At 47.5% G+C, this 23,054-nt stretch overlaps 1 protein-coding gene across 11 annotated transcripts in view; it reads left to right on the forward strand.

Moving 5' to 3' along the window:
• The window catches only part of PPIP5K1 (diphosphoinositol pentakisphosphate kinase 1), a 47,436-nt gene that overhangs the window by 16,750 nt on the left and 7,632 nt on the right, over positions 1 to 23,054 (forward strand). For 4 of the 11 annotated variants that reach the window (XM_051796718.1, XM_051796717.1, XM_051796720.1 and 1 more), the window contains 14 exons: positions 423 to 544; positions 1,287 to 1,469; positions 2,363 to 2,504; positions 3,165 to 3,388; positions 4,322 to 4,449; positions 4,939 to 5,053; positions 6,435 to 6,542; positions 7,790 to 7,906; positions 8,180 to 8,341; positions 9,445 to 9,535; positions 15,116 to 15,238; positions 17,561 to 17,665; positions 19,026 to 19,088; positions 21,587 to 21,766. In XM_051796718.1, coding sequence (XP_051652678.1) covers positions 423 to 544; positions 1,287 to 1,469; positions 2,363 to 2,504; positions 3,165 to 3,388; positions 4,322 to 4,449; positions 4,939 to 5,053; positions 6,435 to 6,542; positions 7,790 to 7,906; positions 8,180 to 8,341; positions 9,445 to 9,535; positions 15,116 to 15,238; positions 17,561 to 17,665; positions 19,026 to 19,088; positions 21,587 to 21,766 — 1,863 coding nt within the window. The remainder of the gene's footprint in view (positions 1 to 422; positions 545 to 1,286; positions 1,470 to 2,362; positions 2,505 to 3,164; positions 3,389 to 4,321; positions 4,450 to 4,938; positions 5,054 to 6,434; positions 6,543 to 7,789; positions 7,907 to 8,179; positions 8,342 to 9,444; positions 9,536 to 15,115; positions 15,239 to 17,560; positions 17,666 to 19,025; positions 19,089 to 21,586; positions 21,767 to 23,054) is intronic. The other 7 variants (XM_051796723.1, XM_051796728.1, XM_051796722.1 and 4 more) reach the window with 6 other exon arrangements.

Genomic DNA, 23,054 nt, shown 5'->3' on the forward strand with positions numbered 1-23,054 from the left:
ACAGCCTGGCCTGCAGTTCTGAGGGCAACAGGGCCTGCTCTTGTGCAGAAAACAAGCAGAAGGAAGTGATTTTTTTTTTTTCCCACATCTTTATTCTGCGCTGGAATATGCAGGCTAGCAGGACTCTTACAAACTACTTAGAGGGGTTTGCTGCAGAATTTGGGCAGCATCAGACTTGACTGGTGAATGCTCACTTTTTCCCTCAAAATGAGCTTTCCCAAGTTAAGCAAAGCCTTCATTATGTTTCTCGTCCTCATGTATATCTAGAACTGTTGATCTTGAAGCAGCCTAAGTGCACATTAAAGTGATTAATTCTCTAGATAAGTTTGTTACTACAATAAAGTTTGTTGTCTAAACCAGTATATTCAGCTGATAGTTTTGCAGGTGTCAGAATATGAATTTTGAGTTGTCCTCTGTTCCAGGTGATTACGCTGGTTTCCCTGGCTGTGGCTTGCTCAGGCTGCACAGCACCTACCGCCATGATCTCAAGATCTACGCCTCAGATGAGGGGCGAGTTCAGATGACAGCAGCAGCTTTTGCAAAGGTCCTTCCTCTCTTTTGGGCATCCATTTGTTCTGCTATGTTAGTCTTAAAATATGCCATTTCTAAAGGAAAACCTCTGGTGATGAGGAAGGAGCTGCCCTAGGATCTTCCCCCTCTGTGTTGGATGGACTGGGGTACACTGAGCTAATAGCAGGTGTATGGGGCAGGACTGAACATCTGGTGCAGCTGCACACATCTGTCACCTTTAGTGTCCTGTCCAGGACAGGACTCTGACTGGAGAAGAAGCTATGCATGGAGTATTTCTGGTGTTTGGTGTTAGAGCACACGAAACCATTGCCTACGGAATGAGTATTTCTGGGATGGCTGCCCAGCCATAGGGGTTATTCCTTGCCTGATGGATTTAAAAAAGTAGTTGAATATCTGGTGCAGTGTGGAGTGGGGAAGAAGACAGGTTCATCTGCAGCTAAAGCTTCTAAAGCTTGAGCCAAGGGGAATCCTGTGGTGGCCTTAGCTGGTCTTCAGAGCCTTTGCTGTATCAACATTTTCAAGCAAACTGAGTTGGCTGCTCTACAGTTGCCTGGACGAATCTGGGGCTGCTGCAGGCAGAGCTGTCTATTGCTTTAACAGCTCTAGAAGCATGCCAGAGTCACCTCTGACAGGAGGGGCTGTTACTGTAAAACTGCTCTTCAAGGACAGTTTAGATTTCACTCAAGTTGGCTGAAACCAGAAATGTTTGTTGCTTGGGTTGCACAGAGCTGAAATCTTGTCCTGTGTGGCTTTAGGGTCTGCTGGCCCTGGAAGGAGAGCTGACCCCCATCCTGGTGCAAATGGTGAAAAGTGCCAACATGAATGGTCTGCTGGACAGTGACAGTGATTCCCTTAGCAGCTGTCAGCACAGAGTGAAGGCACGACTGCATGAAATCATGCAGAAGGATGCTCAGTTCTGTGAAGAGGATTATGAAAAGGTAAGGCACTTGTGTGGCTTCATTGCTCCCTGTACCTGGAAGGAGAATAGCATTGCTGTAGTGGTTTGATATTAAGTCTGTGGTGTGTGAACAGTATTTGGTTAGTTTGAGATCAATTCTGGTCAAAATTACAGGATATGCACAGAAGTGGGCAGGTGAATAGCCCCTGCTCTTCTTTGAGTGACAATCCTCAATGTTGCTCTGCTGACCCCTTCAAGATTCATCATGGTGCCTTCCTCTCTCTTTAGGAGTGCCAGTGCATTTTTTTCTTGTGAGTGTGCTAAAAGAGTTCTTGTGGTTTCCCGCAGGCTGCCCAGAGCAATCCCAACTGCTGTGAGCAGGGAGTCTGCCTTGTTGGATTCTAGATCTGTGCTCTGTGCATGTGTGGACAGACGTTTTGGATACAAATCCTTGTGTGTCCTCTCAGAGTCTGGTAGCTGCAGAGTACAGAGCTTGGGCTGCATCCGGCACTATAGCTGTGAAAGCCTTGTAGCTGCTTCTCCAGCAAGCCCTGAAAATACTGTTTTTCCCAGACTCTGAGATGTGATTACTGGACCAAAATCCATTAAGGAACATATTTATCACCTCAAAGAACTACTTAAAAAGTCTATGAAGCCCTTCTGCTCAAGCATAGAAGCAAAGTGAGACAAGAGAGGATGTTGCAGGTGGAGGGAGGTCCAATCTAATGGGAGGAGTTGTTTTTTCCCTCTGAATTTGGTCCTGAGGAAGATTTTAAAACATGCCTGACTACTAGGAATAGGCCAGCTTATTGTGCTCAGCTAGGAGCACAGCTTTTGTCCTGAGTCAGAAAGCAATACAACTGCAAAAGGCAGATATTTTGTGATCCCAGTTTGTAAAGACGCTAACTAATCTCTGCTGGAATCTTCTTTCAGCTAGCACCAACAGGCAGCGCTTCTCTGCTCAACTCCATGACCTTTATCCAGAACCCGGTTGAGGTCTGTAACCAGGTGTTCACCTTGATTGAGAATCTCACCTCCCAGATACGAAAACGTCTGGAAGACCCAAAATCTGCAGGTGACCATCAGAACTGGAAAGGGTCTGGAACAGATTAATTTACTGTTACATCTTCAGAGCTCCCAAACACCACTAGAGCTTATGTTTGTTTGTAGTAAAGAAATTCTGAAGTGAAATTCTCCATGTGCCATTGATGTAGAAGGCTCCTGTTCCACTTTTCAACTACGGTTAAAGAGAGCTACAATGCAAAGGAAATTATGTGTGCATCCTGGTTTAGAGTGAATGTAAACAGCAGCAGTATAGCATGGAGGGGTATGCCTATTTTTTTCAGGCATTTTCTGGAGACTGTAAACAGCAGATTTTTCAGTCACAATTTGTTCATCTCTAGGAACTTTCCCCATAACAGTGCAAGAGTTTTAAAGACATCTTGGGGACATTCTACAGGATTTATGGCAGACCTAAGCAAGAAGGCAAATGGTTTCACTTTTCTCAAGTATTTCAGAAGTAGCTTGTTGCTGCAGGTTAAAACTTTGTGCAACAGGTCCAGTGGCTTTTCCAGACTAGGATTCGTGTGGGTGACATGATAACCAGAGCCCTTCTGTGCTGGGAGAAGTCCGTCATAACTGTCACTTGAAACCTCTGCAGCAATAGTCATTGTTCTGAGATTCTGTGGTTCTCGGATGTGAATTTGTTTCAGGTTTGGTGTTCTCTGCTGTTTAGACCTGCAGCTGTATCACAGTGAGACTTTGGAACTGATGCTGCAGCGCTGGACTAAGCTGGAGCGAGATTTCCGCATGAAGAACGGGCGCTATGACATCAGCAAGATCCCTGATATCTATGACTGTATCAAGTATGATGTACAGCACAACTGTGCACTCAAACTGGAAGGCACAGCTGAACTCTTCAAGCTCTCCAAAGCCCTGGCAGATGTGATCATACCGCAGGTAGAGCCTGTGTGACAGTGCCTGTAGCACCAATTTCTGACCCTTTCCCTGTATGTTTTGTCTCAGTTCTCTTGCACATTAACCCCCAAGGCAGTATATCGCAGTGAGTGTTTCTCAGATCTATCTTAGTGTTTGTATAAGGCCGAAACCATTTATGACTTAAAATGTGGCAAGGCTGGGCTCATGGTTGAGGATTCTGGCAGGGTCAGAGTAATGAGCAGCTGACGCAGCAGCTTCTCCATGTTCGTTGTGGTGTGTCACAGCACAGCTCTGAGCTGCGTGTGCACTGCTGCAACATCCCATCCTCCACATGCAAGGTCGTGAAGGTGAAGAGAGATTTCTATGTTGAAGTTCTGACAAGTTTGTTATTCTTGTCAAACTAGGACTTGCAAACTAGGTCGTTTTCATTAATAGGAGTAATGGAGGGAATTCGGGTGTAGTCAGTTTGCAAAGTTGACTTGCTTCTTGCAAAGTTTCATTTATATGGGATGAGCTTCTACCAGCAAGGTCCAGCTGCACTTGTGCCCCTGTAGAGCAGAAGTGGTCTTCTAAAGTTTTTCAGTGTTGCTGGTGAGATGCAGTTTTCAGCATGGCACTGCAGGTTTTGTCTTTGCCAACAGCAGTTGTTGCTTTAATGCTCGTGCCAGGTCAGGGTGTAAGTTTGCATGTCATAGATTGGAGGTTCGTTCATGGTACTTGCACCTCTCAGCTGTCGGGAGAATACTGACAGTCATGTCCAGACATGACTGGGGTTTTTGGAACCCTCTGAAATATGTGGAGAAAAAAAGGGCAAGAGATGCTAAGTTGCATCTCTCTTCCTGTCCTTGCTTAGTCAGTGGTGCTGCAAGCAGGACTGTTGAAGTCAAGCTGCCTTTCACATGAGGATGTGGCAAAGAACCAGGGCTCAAGGTATCTGTTGTTTTGTTCCTGCAGGAATATGGGATTAATAAGGAGGAGAAACTGGAGATTGCTATTGGCTTTTGTCTTCCTCTCATTAAAAAGATCCAGTTGGACCTACAGAGAACCCATGAAGATGAGTCTGTCAACAAACTACATCCTTTGTAAGGCTTGTGCTGCATGCTGCTGCTGGTGGGGAGGGCAGCTATGGAGCAGTGGGTGGTTCCCATGCCACAACAGCGTACAGGTGTGGAAGGAGGTACTGAGCATACACTGAAGGACCTTCCAAGAGGAAAGCACGTTGGTGCTCCTAGAACTAGAAGAGAAATGGAAAAGGCACATTGAGACTGCCAGTCAGGAGCACACTGCCACAGAAGCTTCTACCCTTTGTAGCTGGATGGTGGTGCCTCATCCCTTTCCCTGCACGGGGCAAGTGTAGTGTGATGAGCCACTGCCCTACTGTGTGTCTCAGTTAGGACTCCATGAAACTTTCTGCTCCTGTGCCCCATGCTCCTACTGTTTGTTCTGTCCTGCTGCCTTTGGCATTTCCCAGTGTGGGGTTATCTCATTCCATTAAGTATACAGAAGTGTGGCTGTGTGATAGATGGCAATTCATTGGCAGACTGAATAACTCTGGGCTGATTTTGGTTTAGGTACTCAAGAGGAGTCCTGTCACCAGGTCGCCACGTTCGGACACGGCTGTACTTCACTAGTGAGAGCCATGTGCACTCCCTGCTCAGTATCTTCCGCTATGGGGGGCTCCTGGATGTAAGTGTCCCAGCAATGCTCACAGAGTAAGCCTCCCTGCTTTTTTCCAGTAGCCTTTTCCAAGGTGGACAGTGTATGTTTGTAGGTTGCCCCTTGAGCCAGCTCTCCCAGAAATGCTGTGCATCAGTGGCCTCTGGCCAGCTCCATCTCTGCCGTGTTTGCATGCTGCAGCTTCCTGCCTTTCCGACACAGAGGAGCATTGTTTTTCCTCAGTGCCTGTCTTGCTTGCACAGAGACATGTTTTCTCCAAGAGCTGTCCTGCTGGTTTCAGGTGAGCAGACCACTTACCTGTGTAGGAAGATAGCAGTATGAGTCAGTGGAGATGAGGGAATTTCTCTCTTCCTGCTACCTTCAACTCTATTTCAAGAGCTTGGCCCTATTATTTATTGTCTTTATCTCGATTCTACATCAATAAAATCACTTTGCTTACAGAGGAAGTGACTTGAGGTTGCAAATGCACAGACCATGCTCTCTATCAGAGAGGCGAATGACACATTTTTAGGGGACTAATTCACTCACCCTTCACTTTCTCTCATAACCTGCTTCCTGAAGGAATCAGCATGCAGACCCTGAGAAAAGCTCTGCTCCAGTCTCCTCGAGAGGCTCTCTGATTTATCTTCCTATTTTTAAGGATGGGCTGAAATGCCTTATGAGTTTGGGCTTGCTTAGCAGGCATGATTTCTGATGTCTATGGCAGCTCAGCATATCTGTAGACAGTGATCAGACAAATACCTCTGAATCACTCACTGAATAAGATGCTCCTTTATTCTCTGACTCAAGTGTCTGAGGATGCCGTGTTGCCAGTGCAGGGATATTGGGCTGCATCTGGGTTTGTTTTACCACGGGGGTTCAGTTCATGTCCATTAAGGTGGTGAGATGCTCTGCAGCATGATGCGTGGCACTTCACTTGTGACTGTTCTCTGGCAGTGTGGGGAGGCAATGAGGGGTGGGCTTCCCTGCCGTGCAGAGCCCAAGTGTGTCTCTAGATTTTTCATTCAACATCAGGTAAAAGCATTTCACTTTGTCCCTTATTTAGCACAAGGTCATCCCCAGTGGTCCATTCTGTTGTTTGAGAATGACTGTGTTTGGGAACTGCTGTGGGCTCTGCTTGTCTCTGAGTCAGCAAGGCACAGGGGCTTGCAGCTCAGATCTGCACATGGGTAGTGTGGGCAGCTGTACTGCCCCTCTGTGCAGCTGCTCCTCACTGCAAGCACCCCACCTCATTGCAAGGTCATCTCTTCATGCAAGTTGAACAAGGTGGTTTTGTCTTGACAATGTTGTTACCTTGTGGAGAGAGGAACTCTCTCAGTCCCATTTCACTGAATGCTGCAAGGTGTCTGCTGTTGCTTACCCCATGCGACTGTTTATGTGTATATATCAGGAAAACAAAGACCAGCAGTGGAAGAGAGCCATGGACTATTTGAGTGCTATCTCAGAGCTGAACTACATGACCCAGATTGTTATCATGCTCTACGAGGACAACAACAAGGTGAGGGATAGAGCTGTAGGATAAAATGCTTCCTGCCGTGACGCCAGGCACAGTCCCCAGAGATGAGTTCAGCTGGAAGTCTGTAACCTGAACTCTCTACACTTGTGAACAAAGACAGATGGATCATTAACACAACTGCTAGTTTTTGGTTTTAAGCGGGAGGCAGTGACCCAGGTTAAGGCTTGTTACATGTAAGCAGAATGTCACCCTGAGCAGTAACACCAAACTTATGTAATCAATACCAACTAGTTTAAAGCATTTCCTAGTGCAAAATTATTTGCTGCTTCTCAATATTGATTGCAAATGAACAGTAGGAAAAAATAAGTAAAAGCAAGTGATATTTGGCTGTGTTTTTGAAATATTTCTAGAAAATATCCAGAAATTCCACATTCATAAACTTTTTTTTATTTTAAAAGTGTGCTGGTATAGTTAGGGAAGTGTATACTGGTATCTTCAGGAAATAAAGAGAATCATTTAATAAACATCTGGAATGTGGGAGCTGATGATGGTGACTGTAAGTAGGTATGGCACCAAACTCCATAGCCTGATCCCCAGACCTTGTGACTCAGGTCTATGCTGCAGGAGGTTGTAGTGGTGAGGGGAGAAGCCCCTTTCCCACATCCTATAAAGTTAGAGCCTTGTATTCACAGAGCTAGTGTGGGCTTCTAATGATGGAAGTTCTGCTTGTCAAAAAAAAAGTCTGACAAGCTCTCAGGAGTGGTGTGGATCTGGCAGTCAGTCAAAATGGTGAAACTTTTGGTTTTACATCATTAGTGCCAGATACTGTAAAAACTCTGGCTTCCTTAAAAAAAGCTTAATGAAAAATTAATATTAGAGACAGTTATTTAAATCTTGGAACAGCCTGACTGAAGGTTCAGGAGAGACCCAGTCTCCCCCTGTCCTGCCATGTGCCAGGTTTACAGCAGGAGTGGGTCGTAAGGGGCTGGGGTTTAGGGGTGAGTATATATATACACATAGAACCCAATTCTGTTTTACTCCTCTATGGCTGTTGTTCCAAAATGGCAACAGTCTGAATGCCTCAGCTGTGGGTTGATCAGGGCTGTCCTTTTGGATGAGACAAACTTGAAGCCATTTGTTTGTGGTTTCTTGTTGCTTCTGCTTTCCCTCCAAAAAATGTGCCTGGGAAATGTGCTGGCCGGCATGGCAGGGTGGGACCTTGGCCTGTGCTGATGGTAGGATAAACCGGGTTTGGTTATTTACCTATTCCCCGTGCTGTGTGTTTGCAGGACCCCACTTCAGAGGAGCGTTTCCATGTGGAGCTGCATTTCAGCCCTGGCGTCAAAGGCTGCGAGGAGGACAGGAATGTGCCCACAGGATTTGGCTTTCGGCCGGCCTCGGCAGAGGTGAGCAGACACCCGGGCAGGGGCCACCGGCCCCAGGGGAGCCTTGCATGCTGTTCTGTTCTACCTGGCCCTACTGCAGTGAGTTCTTCGCTGGCCGCTCTCCCCTGCCCCCAGGCAGCTGGTGGGTCATGTCCCTGCCCCGTCCTGGTTCGTCAGGGGCTGGTGGGGCCATGGGTGTCCTCCAGAGCTCAGCAGGATCTGAAGCTGGAGCTGGTGCAGGGCAGCTGTGGCAAAGGCTGTGTGCCTGTAGGCATCAGTGTCTCCTTATGGCAGAACGAGGACAAGAAGGCTGACCAAGGCAGCCTGGAGGACCTCTCCAAAAAGGGCAGCGATGAGCCAGACCGTGCTCAGCAGAAGTCCCCACAGCCCTCTGAACCAGTCAGCATCCAGCGAAGGTCGCCGCTCATCAGGAACCGGAAGACGGGGTCCATGGAGGTAACTATGCCGTGGGCATCTTTCCTTGTTCTAACAAAGGCCTTTTGCTTGGTTTTGGTTTCCTGGCATTCCTTTTGACATGTTAGAGTCTGAGTTGATGCTGGGGAAGGATCTGCAGAAGGTAAAGAAGGATGTTGTGGAAAGCAGACCTCTAAAACTCCCCATTGAGGAAGGACGGGGGAAACACAGGCTAGAGGAACTGATGAGGAAGAGCAAGTAAAGAAGTGATTGAGAAACACAAGAATTGTTTGGATTACATGCTCTGTAGAGGCACTGGTGTAGCCAGCTATGAGATTACGTGCAACCTCATCACCTAGCTATGGTGACATCTCTGCCTTCCCTTAGGCTCCATCCTTTGCCTCTCACAAAGGCAGCTCCGTGTTTCTCGTTCTTCTCTCCCATCTGAGATCTCATGCTGATCAGGGGTCCCTGCTCACTAGTGGGTTCATCCAGAGTGTTGAAACTGTTAGAGTTTAGAACTGTCCTATTCACTGATCTGCTGGAGTAACAAAATTGATTTTACCATTCTAACCTCTCCCCTTCCTGGCCGTTCCATGTCACAAGGCCAGTGTCACAGTCAGCACGTGACTGTCACCTTCAGAGTGCTCTGGAATTGTCCCTCCTTTTGGAAGGATTTCACAGGCGTTTTTGCCATCAGTTTTCTGAACCAGTGAAAGCAGAGTTAAGGTTCGAGATATTTGTTAGCTCGCTTCCAGTGCTGAGTGTTGTCACCTTTGTGTGCAGCGCTCAGAGGCTTTTTGTAACAGGCTATGTTTAACACGCTAAGTTGAACAGGATATGATTTCCTGCTGGAAAGTCTATGTTCCAGTGATTCCAGCAAGATTCTTGGGAGACAAGTAGCTCACTACGTGAGTCCCTTTGTACTTTTCAAATCTCCACTGTTTCACAAGCCAACACAAACTTTAAATTAAAATTGAGTATTCACTGTCACAATCTTAGCATATAAGTACCTTTGTGCTTCTTGAAACTGGTGTTTTTATGGAAGAGACATACCTTTCTTTACCTTCAATTGATGTATAAAGGCTTTTGAGAGCAGTGGGTAACTTGGAGCACAACACTGATTACACTATCTGTCTTTGCAGGTGCTATCTGAATCTTCTTCCAAATCAGGAGGTTATCGCCTCTTCAGCACATATTCCAGGCAGTCTTCTGAGATGAAGCAAAGTGGCTTAGGTACTGTACCTCACCTGTAACCAGTCTGCTCACCTGTACCTTTGTATTTCCGTGGGCATCAGTCTGTCTCTCCACATACACGTCTGGCTTGAGTTCCTTGTATGTCTCTGTGTGTTTTATGTCTTCTCTCAGTGTTACTGTTGAGACCATTGTAGAGACTGTCTTAGTGTATTTCTTTTTCTGTACGATCTTCTCCTTCACCTGATAGCAACAGAAGATGCACTTTTCGTTCTTTATAGTATGGGAGAAACAGGGCAAACTGCCTGCCTGCAGGCTGGCCTTCTGCTTCTCTGATGCTCTCATTTGTTACACCATTTCTGAACTTAGTAGGAAGAAATGATTTTAAGTTAGAACTAGCATGCTTTCTGTTCTGCAAAACAGCAGTTTATGTGCAAAACTGCTCTTCATGTGAGACTGTTCTACTTCTACCTTTGCTTCATAAAGATCCATTGTATGGAACAGATGTGTCACGTGCAAGGTGTTTGGCAGCCCTCTAATTGAGCTGGAGTCCTTGGTCACCCATTCTTCGTGTGGTAACCAGTGGAAGAGAATATTTTGGGGCACTTGGTATTCTCTGCCCGTCCTTGATAGTTCCATTCCCTGTCATCCTAACCTAAACTATTTCTGAATAGTTGAAACTCTTCCTGAAAGATTTTTGCTAAAGCAAGGTCTATTTGGAAACTCAAAAGCTGTCTTTGCTGTCATGAGCTTCCGAGATGGCTGTGCAACCTGAGTCTTGCAGATAGGAGGTGATAATGGCCAAGTTATGCCCACTTTCTTTTTCTCTAAAACCATCTTAGCATTGTGGCATGGCTGCAGACTTGCAGCAGTTCTGATTCATCAGTTCTTTACTCTGTTATATGGACAACCTGCAGCCAAGAAACTTCTGAAAGGCTGATCATTTCTTTGTCACTTTTGAACAAGCTGCTTCTTTGGAAAGCTAATTCTTAACAAGGAAAGAGAATTTTCTTCTGAGTGGTTAGGAAGTATGCCTGGAGTCTGACAGGTATGCTCCCAGCAAGCTGGAAAAATCTAAATAGGAATTGCTGATGCATATTATTTTCATAAAAGGACAATAGCTTTGGCCATGGTGGGTTTTGAATGTGTTGTTTCACTTATTTCTGCCTTACCCAGCCCCACTGTGGGATTCAGTGAGCTGTGACAGACTGCCTTGCTTAGACTTGAAGAAACCTCTGGGTATTCTGTGAGTCTGTGTGGATCAATATGGGAATTTCTGAGGTGGCGCACAGTCAAGGAGGTGCATCTGCTTGGAGAACAACTAAGTGCATCAAACTGTTTTTACTGTTTGGATGTGTGAGCACCAGAAGGCCTGTACTCTGGAAAGCAGGTATTACAGCCCTTGGACTACAGCCTTTTCCAGGTTTCAGAGGACTGTCTGTTTTGACAATGGAGAAGACCACTGCTCTTCTGCGCCTTTGTACAGTACTACTTTTTCTTGACAACAAAATTTGAAATGTGAATCCAGCAGATTTCATTTCAGATTCTTGCCTGACTTGCCTTGCTGGGAAGTCTGTGCTGGCCAGTCTTCTGACTGCGAAGCCCTGCAGAGAGAAAGCCTTAAGCAGGAATTGATAGACCTGATCTGTGACACAGACCTCCAGCTGGATACTCAACCCAGCCATCATTCTCCTCTGTAGAACCTTGTAGCTGCAGGCACAGAAGGATTGAGCAGGAGAGACCTGTGGTGCCACACCAGCTTGCACGACCCTTGGAGATTAGGATGTCTGTGTTTCTGTGAGTTTCTCTTAACCTGAGGCCTGTTATGAAGAACAATGCCTCTTTGCCTGCACAAGTCAAGCTCTTCACGGAATCTTCCTGATTCCTTTCCTGCTTGTTTCTTTAGAAATCTAATTTCTTCTCTCTTTAGGATTTGAAATGTGTTGTCTCTGTGAGAGATAATGCAGAACTCACCGGAGCTTGAACTTTTGCTTTAATACTTGTCTCAGCAGCTGTGCTGTGAGGGGCCTCATTCAGGCACTACCTGCTGTTTCTGAGTTTTCTGAAGTTGAATGTACCTCCTGTTGAATGTTGCCTGCCCTTGTCAGTGCCTGGCTGTCCTTATCTCTGGAAAATGGAGTGTCTGTCCAGGTATAACCTCGTATGTGTAGGCATGCAGGAACGGGGAGAAGGACGGAGCTCCTGCAATAGCCCTGCTGCCATACCTGCCAGAATGGTGCCTCTACTGACATTTAAAAAATGCCCTTGAAATCTCTCTTTGGAAAAGGGGTGACTGCAACTTGTTTTGTCTGTGCTTTGGAGTGTGCCACTTTCTCTGGGCAGCATCAAGTGCATTGTTGTGGATTGTTTGCCATAGTGTGTATGCTCTAGCTTGAGAAGCTCAGGGAAGTTTCAGTGCCTTTCTTTGCTTGCAAGAAGGCTTCAAAATGGGGTAAAATCACTCCAGGCTGTTTGAGCACTGCCAGTGGCATGAAGCCGTATGCTGAGACTCCCAGAGGGAAATCGAGGATGTCTGTTTCTAAACATCTGAAACATCAAATGAAGATGTGAAAATTAAATGCACAGAAAAGATGCAGCACATACAGTAATTTCTAGCAAGTGCAGGTACATTTAAATCCAAATGGCCTTTATGTTCTTTAGGATGTGTGTGTGTGTGTGTGTGTGTGTGTGTGTGTGTGTGTGTGTGTGGTCTCCTGGAGTTCACTGTAGATAATTGCTGTTGTCCATACAGTCATCTTTGTAAATTTTCTTCTGGCTTAAGGGCACTAGCAAAATGCCTCTGTCTGCAGCAGGGAAGCAGAAACACTGGGGTATCCTCAGCTTAATGATTAGTGGCACAGGGTTTCTCAAGATAGAAAGTCCTAAAAGTCTGATGTTCCATTTTTATCTTCCAGTAAATGAGTCACTTGGGTGGGTTTTGTTGCTGTTGTTTGTTTTTAAACCGCGGAAGAGCAATTAAGAGCATCATCCTGGCTTCTGCATGACAAAATTTCGTTTGCATTCTGACAGATTCCAGTTCATGCTGAGTCAACACTCAGCATCAATTTAAGACATAAGGAGGAAATTTTCTAAGGCTTGTGTATCCACGACCCTGCAGGCAAGAGTTCTTTGTCTGTGCTAGTCTGTGCTGTGGAAAGCCACCAGCAGTGTCACCATGCGGGAGCAGCTGCAGTTCAGTGCTGTGAGAATGCTTTCGGTCACCCCGGGAGCAGATGGTCAGCTCAGGCTGAGCTTAGGTGTGAACAGCTCACTGCTCAGGACCTCTGTGTTTTCTCTAAAGAACTCTGGCTAAAGGATCTTTGCAGAGACAGAGCTGGGACCCCAAAAAGCAGTGAGTGGATGTGAGTCAACAGCATGTCCTCATATGAGAAATAAATAACCTGGTTTTATTGCAAGCAAATGAACTGAGTAGAAAGGCAAAAGGGGGGAGGGGCTTTTATTAACCAAAGAGGGGTTCTTTTTCTTCTTTTTAGTTAAAATAGGTATGAGTTGTAAGGTGAATGGTTCTGTCTGAACCTGACACCAGGGAACTTTTGTGGCTGGGAATAGGGGAAAATACAAACAGTAAAGATGTAACTAAACAAAGATCTTTTCTGCCATGCAGCAGCCTATTGTATACAGGGGGACCCCCCGGGACCAGGTCCAGGGGGGTACATCACGATCAATCAAAAAGAAGGGTAATACCCCCACCCTGGTTGGAGAAATTACCTTTTTAGGTAAAAAGCACCATTTAATGAATATGTAACCGAAAGAACTACAAAAGGCGCAGTTTTCAAACCAGTCATGTGCTTCCAGACCCTAGTGGCTTTGGGACGCCCAGCACGCTGAAATAAAACCTTCCATTACGCTTTTTTTGTCTCACAGGTTTTTGCCATCTTTCTAAATTTGAAGGAGGAATTTTTTCCACACTCACACCAGGGAAGGCTGATGGCATGCTTGGCTGCATCAACTGGAGTACAGCCATCAGGCTGAGGGGTTTGGCTCTTTCCTGCCATTCACCTCTTGTGAGAGGCTGTGCCTGAAGCTCTGCTGTCCTGCCCTGGGCTTCCTGGGCTGTGGAGGGGGTGGGTGTCAGGGTTGTGAGTCCACTAAGGGGCAGTGGAGGTGGATGGGCCTGGAGCACACGATATTGGAGGAGAAGCTAGGAGCAGGGCTTGTTCAGATCAGAACCTGTGGGGAGTGGAGACCTTAATGCTGTTCCACCACCTAAATGGGAGGTTGTAGAGGGGACCGACACAGACTATCCCCAAAGCCTGTACTGGTCAGTTGAGAACCAACAGATGCAAGTTGCAGCAGGAGAAATTCCAGTTAGCTAGGAGGAACCAATTTTTCACCCACCATGAATGTGCCAGATATTGGAGCAGGGGCTGAAAGAGGTTGTGAAATCTCCTTTCTTGGGGGTATTGACAACTTGACTGGACAAACACTAGCAAGATGATCTGAGTTAGTCCTGCTGGAGCATTGGGAAAGAAGCTTCAGGCTCCTTCCAACCAAAATATGATGCAGTGTTTTAGAATCAAGAGCTGCTTCCAATGTAGGCAGGATCTCTTTCACAGTAGTAATAGTTGCACTGTTCCAATAAATACTAATAAGCAGTGTGGCAAGTTTTTTTACCTTGGCAGACAAGGTGGAACCAGATCAACCTGCTTGTTTCTGGAAGCTTTTTGTATGTAGGAGTAATGTTGGTTTTAGCAGCTGGTAGTCTCAGTAGAGAAAGCAGCAGCAAGACAGTTTAGCAAAGAATTTACAGCCAATCAGTGGCTGTATCTGGCCCATAATAGGGTTTTGTCTCACTCACAATTGTTTTCCTCAGTCAGTCCAAAGAATCCTTTTTCAAATGCCTGGTGTTCCCTCAATATCACACAAAACCAAGTCAGTCTGCAGAGCACTGTGCTTCGGCAAAGCCAAAGCCACGGGAATTAGGTTGCTCTCCATTTTGCACGCCACGTTCCTTGACACAGAGTAGGTAAAATTCCATGGTGTGTGCACATCTGGTGCTTTGCGAGGCTTTTTCATGGACCAGGTGGACCTATGCTGGAGCAGCGAGGCATGACTGAGCGGCTGTGCAGTATCAGCTTGTGAAAGCAAGCTCTCTATTCACAGTGTTTTCCTTGCTTTTTCACATGGAATTAATCCACGCTGGCTGATCCACAGATCAAACAGTCCTTTCCTCTCCTTGTGTGTCCTACAGAAAAAGGAGCTTTCCAAAGAGAAAGGGCAGAAGAGCAGAGCAATAAAGCCCAATGACAGGAACATCAGCAGTTTGGCATCCTGACTGCTCTGACATCAGTGTGCAGCTTTGCTGACTGGAGGGAGTAAAGGTGTTTCTCCTAGGTCAGGGCAAGAAAGCCAAACAGAATTAAACTCCTGGATGGAGTTAGGAACTTTCCTGGTGCTGAGCTTTGGGCTACCTGCTGTACATTTGGCACTATGGAATTTAGAACTTTGGAGAACTTTGCCACCCTGTGCTTCCCGGCATCATGTTTTTTCCTGAGATTGCTTGTAAAGTGACCAGTTCATTCTTCATCTTTGGACTAACCCTGCTTTTCTGTAGTTGCATGCAGTGGATATGTTATACTAACACCTTCCCTGCCTTTCCAGGATCACAGTGCACCGGGCTGTTTAGCACCAATGTGCTGGGAGGCTCCTCCAGTGCCCCCAACCTCCAGGACTACGCACGCAACCATGGCAAAAAGTTTGCCAGCAGCCTGACATACAAAGACGGTATGTGTGTTCCCTGGCAGCAGGGTGGTACTTTGTGGACATTGGTATCTCAGGGTGCTCCTGCGGCACAGACTTGGACTGCTGAAAACAGTGACAGCTGAATGTGTATATTCACTGCATCTACAGTAATGAATTTACCATATCCCAAGAAATTGTGATGCTTGCTAGGACAGACAGGGACTGACATTGTGAGAGGAGTTTTAGGCTAATGTGTGTTATTGCTGAGGTCTGACTTTGGTCTGACATTTTAATACTACTCGCTGTTGTGAGTGGGGATTTATTGGTCCAGATCTTGAGTAGGTTTGACCCGGTATGGAAATCCAGCAGATCACATCAGCTTGCTTACCTTGGTGATCTTGCTGATGCTAAGTGAAGCTCCTTGCCCTACAGAAGATGGAGCTGTCCCAAAGGCAGAATGATATGCTTGGGCGTGGATGAGATGGACTAGCCTCACTAGAGTGAGGCTGGGCATGCAGCAGAGTGTGAGGTAGCTGTCAGGAAGCAAGGGCAGTATAGCTGAAAGGCTTGAGGTAAGTGGGCTGCTTGTATGAAATACTGCAGAAGGACTGGAAAGTCTGGTTTCTGTGCAGTTGTGCTGAAACTGCCAGAAAGGTCAGAAAGACAATCTGGTGAAGGCACTTGGGCCATTGGGTCTGAGCGTTGCCCGATGCTCATGGGTGCAGGGGCTGCAGCTATGCCCTGTCCTGCCCAGCACTGGTGCCACGCACAGAGAGCAGCAGAAGCTTGTTACCTGCAAGGAAATTGGGACACAGGGAGAGACTGAACTGTCCTGGAGCAATTGGAGGTTGTAATGCACAAGTGCATGTGTCCATTGTGGTCCCGATAGGAAAGGCACTCAGACTCTAATTACTGATTCACATACCGTTTGTTGGGACACTGAGTTGAGGAGCTCTGTGAACAGGGTCTGCACAGCATGCTGTGACCAGGTTGGAAATCCACCTAATGTTGTACCACTGATCTGAAATGGATGTAAAATCATCTGTCTTAGATATCTCATCTTTTTCCTTTTGGTGTTTTAATCAATACAGAATGTGAGTACCTTTCTAGTTAGGATCATAACAGACACTAACATTGGTGGATTACAAGGTGGGGAGGTGAGTAGGGCAGTAATTTGGAGAAAACAGGAGGTCGGTTCATTTTAATTTTTGTCCAGTTTTGAGGCAAGGAAAATGACCTAGCAAATCAGAGTGGAAAGATGTCCAATTCTCAGCCCTGTTGGAACCCCATGAGTACCATTATGTACACTGGCTTCCTGTGCTGCTTTTCTTGTGTAAGAAAAAACTGAGCTGGTTCTCACCTCCTCAGGGCACTCCCTGGCATACAGTGGGCTGTGAGTGACAGTGACAGGGAGGGTGACCTGGGAGCAATCTCAGCATCACTGTAGCAGTCTGAGCTGCCCCAGGCATCAAGTGCTGGCTACTCACAGGTCACAGAATAAGCTCATGGTGTTTAGCACAAGACCGGGGTGTGAGTCATAGGGGAGCTGCTGGAAAGGCCAGCAAGGGACCTGGCTGCTGTATTTTCCTAACTCTGCAAGGAGTGGGAGTCCAAGGCAGCACTGATTCTCAGGGAAAAGCATCAGAGACTGCTCTTTGCCCAGCTGGGCACAGAACAGACCTGCTCAGTCCTAGTGCTGGGCTGCCTGTGTCTGTAGGCTGTGTAGCAGAATGTTCCTGCAGCTGGCTACGGGCATTCATGGGCGAGTGTAGTCCTCCTGCATTAGCCTAAATTCAGTGACAGGGTCACTGTGTGCTGAGATGTAGCTGTACCCTCAAGTACCTAAAAGACAGACTTAGTTAACTACCATGTGACTAACACAGCCCAGAATTATTGACTTGATGTTACACCTCTGTTTTCATGTTCCTTGGCATGCCCTGGCACCCTGTGCTGCCAGCGCCTTGCTGCAATAAGGGCAACTGAGGGTAAGGAGCTGGGAGCTTGGAAAAGCAAGTAGGAGGCAGAAGGGCATTTAGCTGCTGGGTAAGGTAGTCTGGATTGTGAAATGAGCCCTTGATTTGCATGTTCCTACTTGAATGAGCACCAGTGAAATGCTGAACAATGGAATTTAAGCCGAACATCACTAGAGCTGGATGCAGTCAGTGACGCAGCAGCTACAGCAGATGCTTGGAGGACATTTGTTTCAGCACCTTTTCCACACTCATTGGGCTGATAATGTTGAAAAGCCTTCAGATTCTGCAGCACATCTTTGCATGAACTCTGATAGTTTTTCATGGCTGTGATGCTTCAAGGTGCAGAGTGTGGCTAATAGCACTTCACCAATGTGAACTTGCCTTGTTCCAGGGAAGTTTCAAGGGCCCTTATTTCTGAAGTCTCTTTTGCTTGGAGCTGGAAGAGGGCTAAGGAGCACTTCAGCAGAAAGTTGTCCCAATCTCAAGCTGAGGGAAGGTGTGTGGATGGTTGTAATTTGAAGTTGTCTTGCTTGAAGACAGGGACCCAGTAAACTGGGCCAGTGCCATTTCATTTGATGTACCCTGAAGGCAAGGGGAGGTGTTGGGGTGGGATGGTCATGGTCAGCAGCTGACTGCAGCTCCAGGGCTTGGACACCTCTAAGGGATTGCATGTGTAGGGAAGATTGTTATGCTGTTTGTTGAGTTTAAAGAAAGAAAAAGAGTTTTTAGGGCTGTTATGCTGGTGGATGAAATTGCAGCGTTAGAGTTGGTATAGATACATTATTTGGCCAAGCCAGTGGATGTAGCTAGAGGAGCACAGTGGGGTTATGGAGCATGAATTGGTACACTGGTGAGGGGGATAGGCATACAGACCTTATGGACTAGAGAGAATGGATGCATGAAACATGAAGGAGAAATAAAAGGATTTTCTAATATTTCCTTAAAGTTCATAAATAGCAGCAAAAGGTATGATTGGCCGGGGTCTCACATTGAATCCCAGATACAGATGGTCTGATCCAGGTCATTCTTTTCCATGATAGCTAAGGAATTTCCAGAGTGGGAAAAAATTAAATTTCCAGCCCTTTTTTTGTTTTAGTGTCCTTATGGAGCCTAATCCGTGTCCTTTAAAGCCCATTGTTTGCACTCCATTAGATGCACAGTATCTGTCCTTGCACTGTCTTTCTGATGTGTGATTTGTATGGGAGAGCTTGGCCTGTCCTGGGACATGGCCAGGAGAAACCTGAGGACCACTCTGACAGGTGTATCCCAAAACCTCTCCTGTATTGAAATGCTTTCAGCAAAGAACTGTAGAGGCATGTCTTCATGGATCTTCTGTTTCTTCCCTAGTCAGGTGATTTACCTTTAAATTCATAAATAGCTCTGTGTAACTTGCATTAAGAGGATGTTTTGAGCCGTTCCTGTGCCAGAACTCTTCAGTCCCTCTGCAGAATGATGTTTGTTTTCCTTGGGCAGAGGTAAATCCTGAGAACGATCCTCCTGTGGTGCTGCTGCTTGCTTGGTCGCGTGCTCTGGTGGCTGCAAGTATGGCCTGGCTGCATCCTGCACTGGACTGAACCTGGTGTGGTGGGAAGGTGTGAGGTGCTGTCTGTCACTGAGAGTGTGGCTGTGTATTGCCAGGGGAGACCCTGGGCATGGGGAGATGCAGAGTGCGACGAGGCTGAGCAGTTCAGTCAGACCCGCAGGTGGAGTGTCTTAGGTGCTACCACAGCGCCAGCGGGAGCAGCTGTTGTGGAGGTCAGGAAGGTGAACCTGAAAGGATAGTTGCAAGCATATGAGGGTAGGGGGATCTTTCAAAGCAGGCTGTTAACTGAGATGATCTGTTTTTATTTCCTCAGAGCTCTTGTCTATGCCAGCCGTAAAACGATTTTCTGTGTCGTTTGCAAAGCATCCGACTAATGGTACGTTTGCTTCCTTGACTTGACATTCCTTCACACTTCTAACCCCACGCTCACGTTCAGTTCTCTCTGCACATGTTCTGCTCTCAGCCTTCTTGTGGTTTTTTTTGTCTGTGTATCTGGTGTCCAAACATGCTTCACCTTCCCCCATTGTCTCATTGTGACTACTGTGTTCACTCATCCCGTTACTGCTCAGTGGTGCCTCTGCTCTCCCCTGAGGTGTTTGTGTCCTAGGTGAAAAAGCAGAAACTGCGGCTCTGTGAGTGGACTGCTAAAGCAGCTTTTAACTCCACTGCTGACATTAAGGCCTTCTGTCATTCTCCCTTTCAGGGGGGTGGAGGTTGGGGGGAGACTATCGCTGGATTGGAGTGTGATGTCCACTTCATATGCCAGAGCTTCAGCAGCTTTGGTCCTCCATTTCCACACTGCAGATTTACAGGATGAAAACAAGGATAGCCTTAGCCCAGCTGTATGTCACCTGGAAGAGCCCACTGTAGGGTGGGAGAGAAGGAGGTGCCAGCAGCATTCCCTCTGTGCATGGTGTTCCATGTCAGGAGTACTGGTAGCCTCATGGCCTCCTGTTTGCAAACCTGTCTGTTAGGCTGGTTGTGTGGTTCCTCCAGGCACGGTGATGTTGATACAGGTAGGCTCACCTTTCCTGCAGACCTCATCCTAGGAATGGTTTCTCTCCAGAGTTTTTGTCTGCTGTTGGTGGACAGTGCTGGCTCGGGCCTTCCTGAGGTGGGAGGGGATCAGCATCGTGCTGTCACCTTCTTCACCCCATCCTGCCCATGGCTCTGGAAAGGCTTGGTGGAGGACGACTGCCAGTGCTTCTGCTGACTCACTATCTCTGCTCCATGTTGCTTCTAACCTGACACTCAAAAGTGGGAGTCTGTGAGGTTACAGACCGCTAGCTCTGTGCAGCAGGTGCCTTGAACTAGTGTTTGCTCTCCAAATCTTGCACAGATACTTTTATAAAGGTTTCGCAGCATGGCTCCTCCCCTCATGCCTCCTGCTGTTGAGACAAGTTGGAACCAAAGCAGATCACTGAACGACACCAAGTGAAGTATTTTTGCCCTACGTGATCAAGGCAGCTTCTGCAATCTTGTTGCGAATATGAAGACATCCTGTTTAGTGTGATCTGGAAGATGAATGAAATTCAGAAGACTGTTTTGGGAAGGATGAAAGGGGAAAGGGCAGCTCACTGTGGTTCTACTGTTTCAGATAACTGGAGGGAATCTGTTCTCTGTGTTTGCTTGGTTTTGCTTTTCCCAAAAGAGTGGCCAAAAAACTGCTCTGTTTGTCTGTATGTCTGGACACCATCTGAGCTCACACAGTGTATGTCAGCAGGGTGTGTTGTTTTATCTTGCCTGCAAAGCTTGCACCCAGCTCCAGACTTTCCTAAGCCACGCTGCAAAACAGTTGCCCATGCTCCAAATACAACAGTGTGAAACTGGGCATCAGGTTTCTCTCAAAAACCCAACAAATATTTCCAATTGAAAAGTGCTCCTTAATCAAGAAAACAAAGATGAGGTCCAGCAAGAACGAGCTTGAAGTCAGGGATATTTGGTGTAGGCTTGGCACTGCTTTGAGCAGGAAGGATGTTTAACCCCATGAACCACTTACCTGAGGATGCAAAAATTGTTCCCAGCTCTGAGTCTGGATTTTGTTTCTGGAGAGCTGCCTCTGTGTGGTGAAATGGGACGGGTGAACCACGGCGGTGGCCAAGCACAGCATCAGGCCAGATGGTTTATGTCCTGGTCACATGAGTCTTGGGCATATGATGCGAGTCCTGAGGCTGTGCATGTGGAGGAGAAGACATGCCTGCATGATGGTGTCTTGTCTGCCATGCAAGGATATCACAGAAGCTTGCACAGGGCTGTTCTCAGAGTCTAGAGGGAAGGTCAGTGCTTCTGTGGACCCCTCTGTTCTTTCACGCTCTCAGCACTGTGCTCTCAGCCAGACCTTGCTGTCCCTCGTGTCCCTTGCACAGCCTCTGCTCATTTGATGCTGGACCATTTGCTCTCTGTCCCACGTGCTGAGATGCCTGGCAGCACTTGAATGCAGGACTCGAATGTTCTGTTGGCAGTTTGGATTTCTCATCTCAGCTGCGGGAGGGCAAGTGTGGGCCTGAGCCTGATCTTCTTATCTAGCCAAACCTGAAGTGTATTGGACTTGGAATGTGTCCTAAAATTTATTCACTTGTCAGACTTTCACTTCCAAAGATGAAGCCTCGCTGTTCAGGTGCTGCCCTGTGCTGCAGCCAGGTGAAGGCTGGGCCGGGAGGGAGGCTGGCCTGCCCCGCTGTCACTGGGGGGACACAGCTGTAAGGGCATTCCTGACCTGCTCACTGCGGGAGGGATTGGGCTTACTGTGTGGTGTGGGTCCTTCTCACCCAGCAGCCCTGGTGCTGACAGATCCATCCCCACATCTCCACAGCTTCTCTGTCCCCAGCTGCACCTGCCCCTCTCCTCTCACTCTCTATGGCCCCTTTCCTCCAGATGTGTTGGAGCACCAGCATGTTGCCCAGTTGCTGCGCCGTTTTTCCTCTGACTGTGCCACGAGCCGGACCATCTCCCTGGATGCCACCCTAGCCCATCACCTGCAGCAGTGCTCCTACCACCTGCGCCTCTTCAGGAGCTGGCTGATCTCAGGGCAGGATGACTTGGAGTGTCTTTACGGTACTGCACGCTGCAGCTGCCTCCGTCCCATGCTCTTGTAGCTGAGCAGGGACCACTGTCTGCTTGAGAATGCAGAGTATGCTTTGCTTCTAAAAAGGAAAGCGTCTCCCTCACTGCATCCCAAGGTCTCTAGGCTGCTGCTGCAGCAAGCTATGTGTGCTGTTGTACCAGCAGTGTTGGAGCCTTAGGCAGGAACCTTTCCATATGGAGCCAGTGCTGTTTCACACAGAGCCCATGCTCCTGTGTAGCTGTAACCGCTCTTTCCATCTTTGGCAATTGTTGCCTCCTTCCTTTAGCCAGGGTAAGCCATTAAGTTCCCTTCAGGGTAGGTGCTAAGCTCCTACCAACGGGATGCCTGGCTGGCAGGATGCTCCATGCAGGTCTTGGTGGGATGCCATGGGCTGCCCCCTTAGTAACGGAGGAACTAAAGTGAGTAGTGAGAGTATGGGAAGAAGAAGTTAAGTAGATGCTGCAGCTGGCCACATGCTGAGTGAACTTGCTGTGGAAATTCTGGGGCAGTGAGTGCTTGTGGGTGTGTTGTTTCTAGAGAAACTGAGACAGGGTAGAGCTGAGCTTCTGTGGCTGCACTGCATGGCATCTGTCCTGCCTCTTAGGGCCTCTCAGTGTGTCATGTCTCTGATAGGAAGAGATAGACGACTTGAGCATTAAATCCACATGTTATAAATCAAAGCTTGCTGCTGTTTCTCCGGTGTTTTTTGACCTCTGGCACGGATTGGAAGTCTGGTGCATGGAGGCCTTGGTGCTTCTTCCACCACACAGGTGGAAGGATTGCTGCTCCCGGAGTGGGGCAGTGAGCTGGGATTGACTGCTGAGGTTTAGCTGCACCATAGAAGCTGCTCAGAGCATGTGGCTTGCTGAGCTGTGTGGTGTGATGCATGGACCCCCTTTTCCATTCAGACCCACAGGTGGAAGAGGCACAGACAGTTCAGCCTTCTGTGTAGTGAAGCAGCTGGACTTTACAGAGCTGGGAAGATTAGAATTTTTCTTACACAGACTGTTTTAACTTGAGAGAGCCCTTTCTGTCAAGCAGGCAATTTTGAGACAGCAATTGCTTTTCATGTGTAATTAGGGCAATCCTTGGTCTCCTGGCAAAGAGGAGCAGTAATTGCTTCAGGAGAAGAGATGCTGGATCACAGCAGACTGCTCCAGAGCCAGGGCTGAGCTTCCCCTGCTGCAGGTCTCGGCCGTATGCTGTGAGCTCAGGTGGGGAGAGGAAATGAGCTCAGTGCTTTGGGCAGCAACACCCCGAATGCTGCAGCAGGGTGCT

The sequence above is a fragment of the Manacus candei genome, unplaced genomic scaffold (assembly GCF_025592945.1).
Source record: "Manacus candei isolate 608988 ecotype Guabito, Panama unplaced genomic scaffold, ASM2559294v1 h1tg000046l, whole genome shotgun sequence".
NCBI classification, from domain to species: Eukaryota; Metazoa; Chordata; class Aves; order Passeriformes; family Pipridae; genus Manacus; species Manacus candei.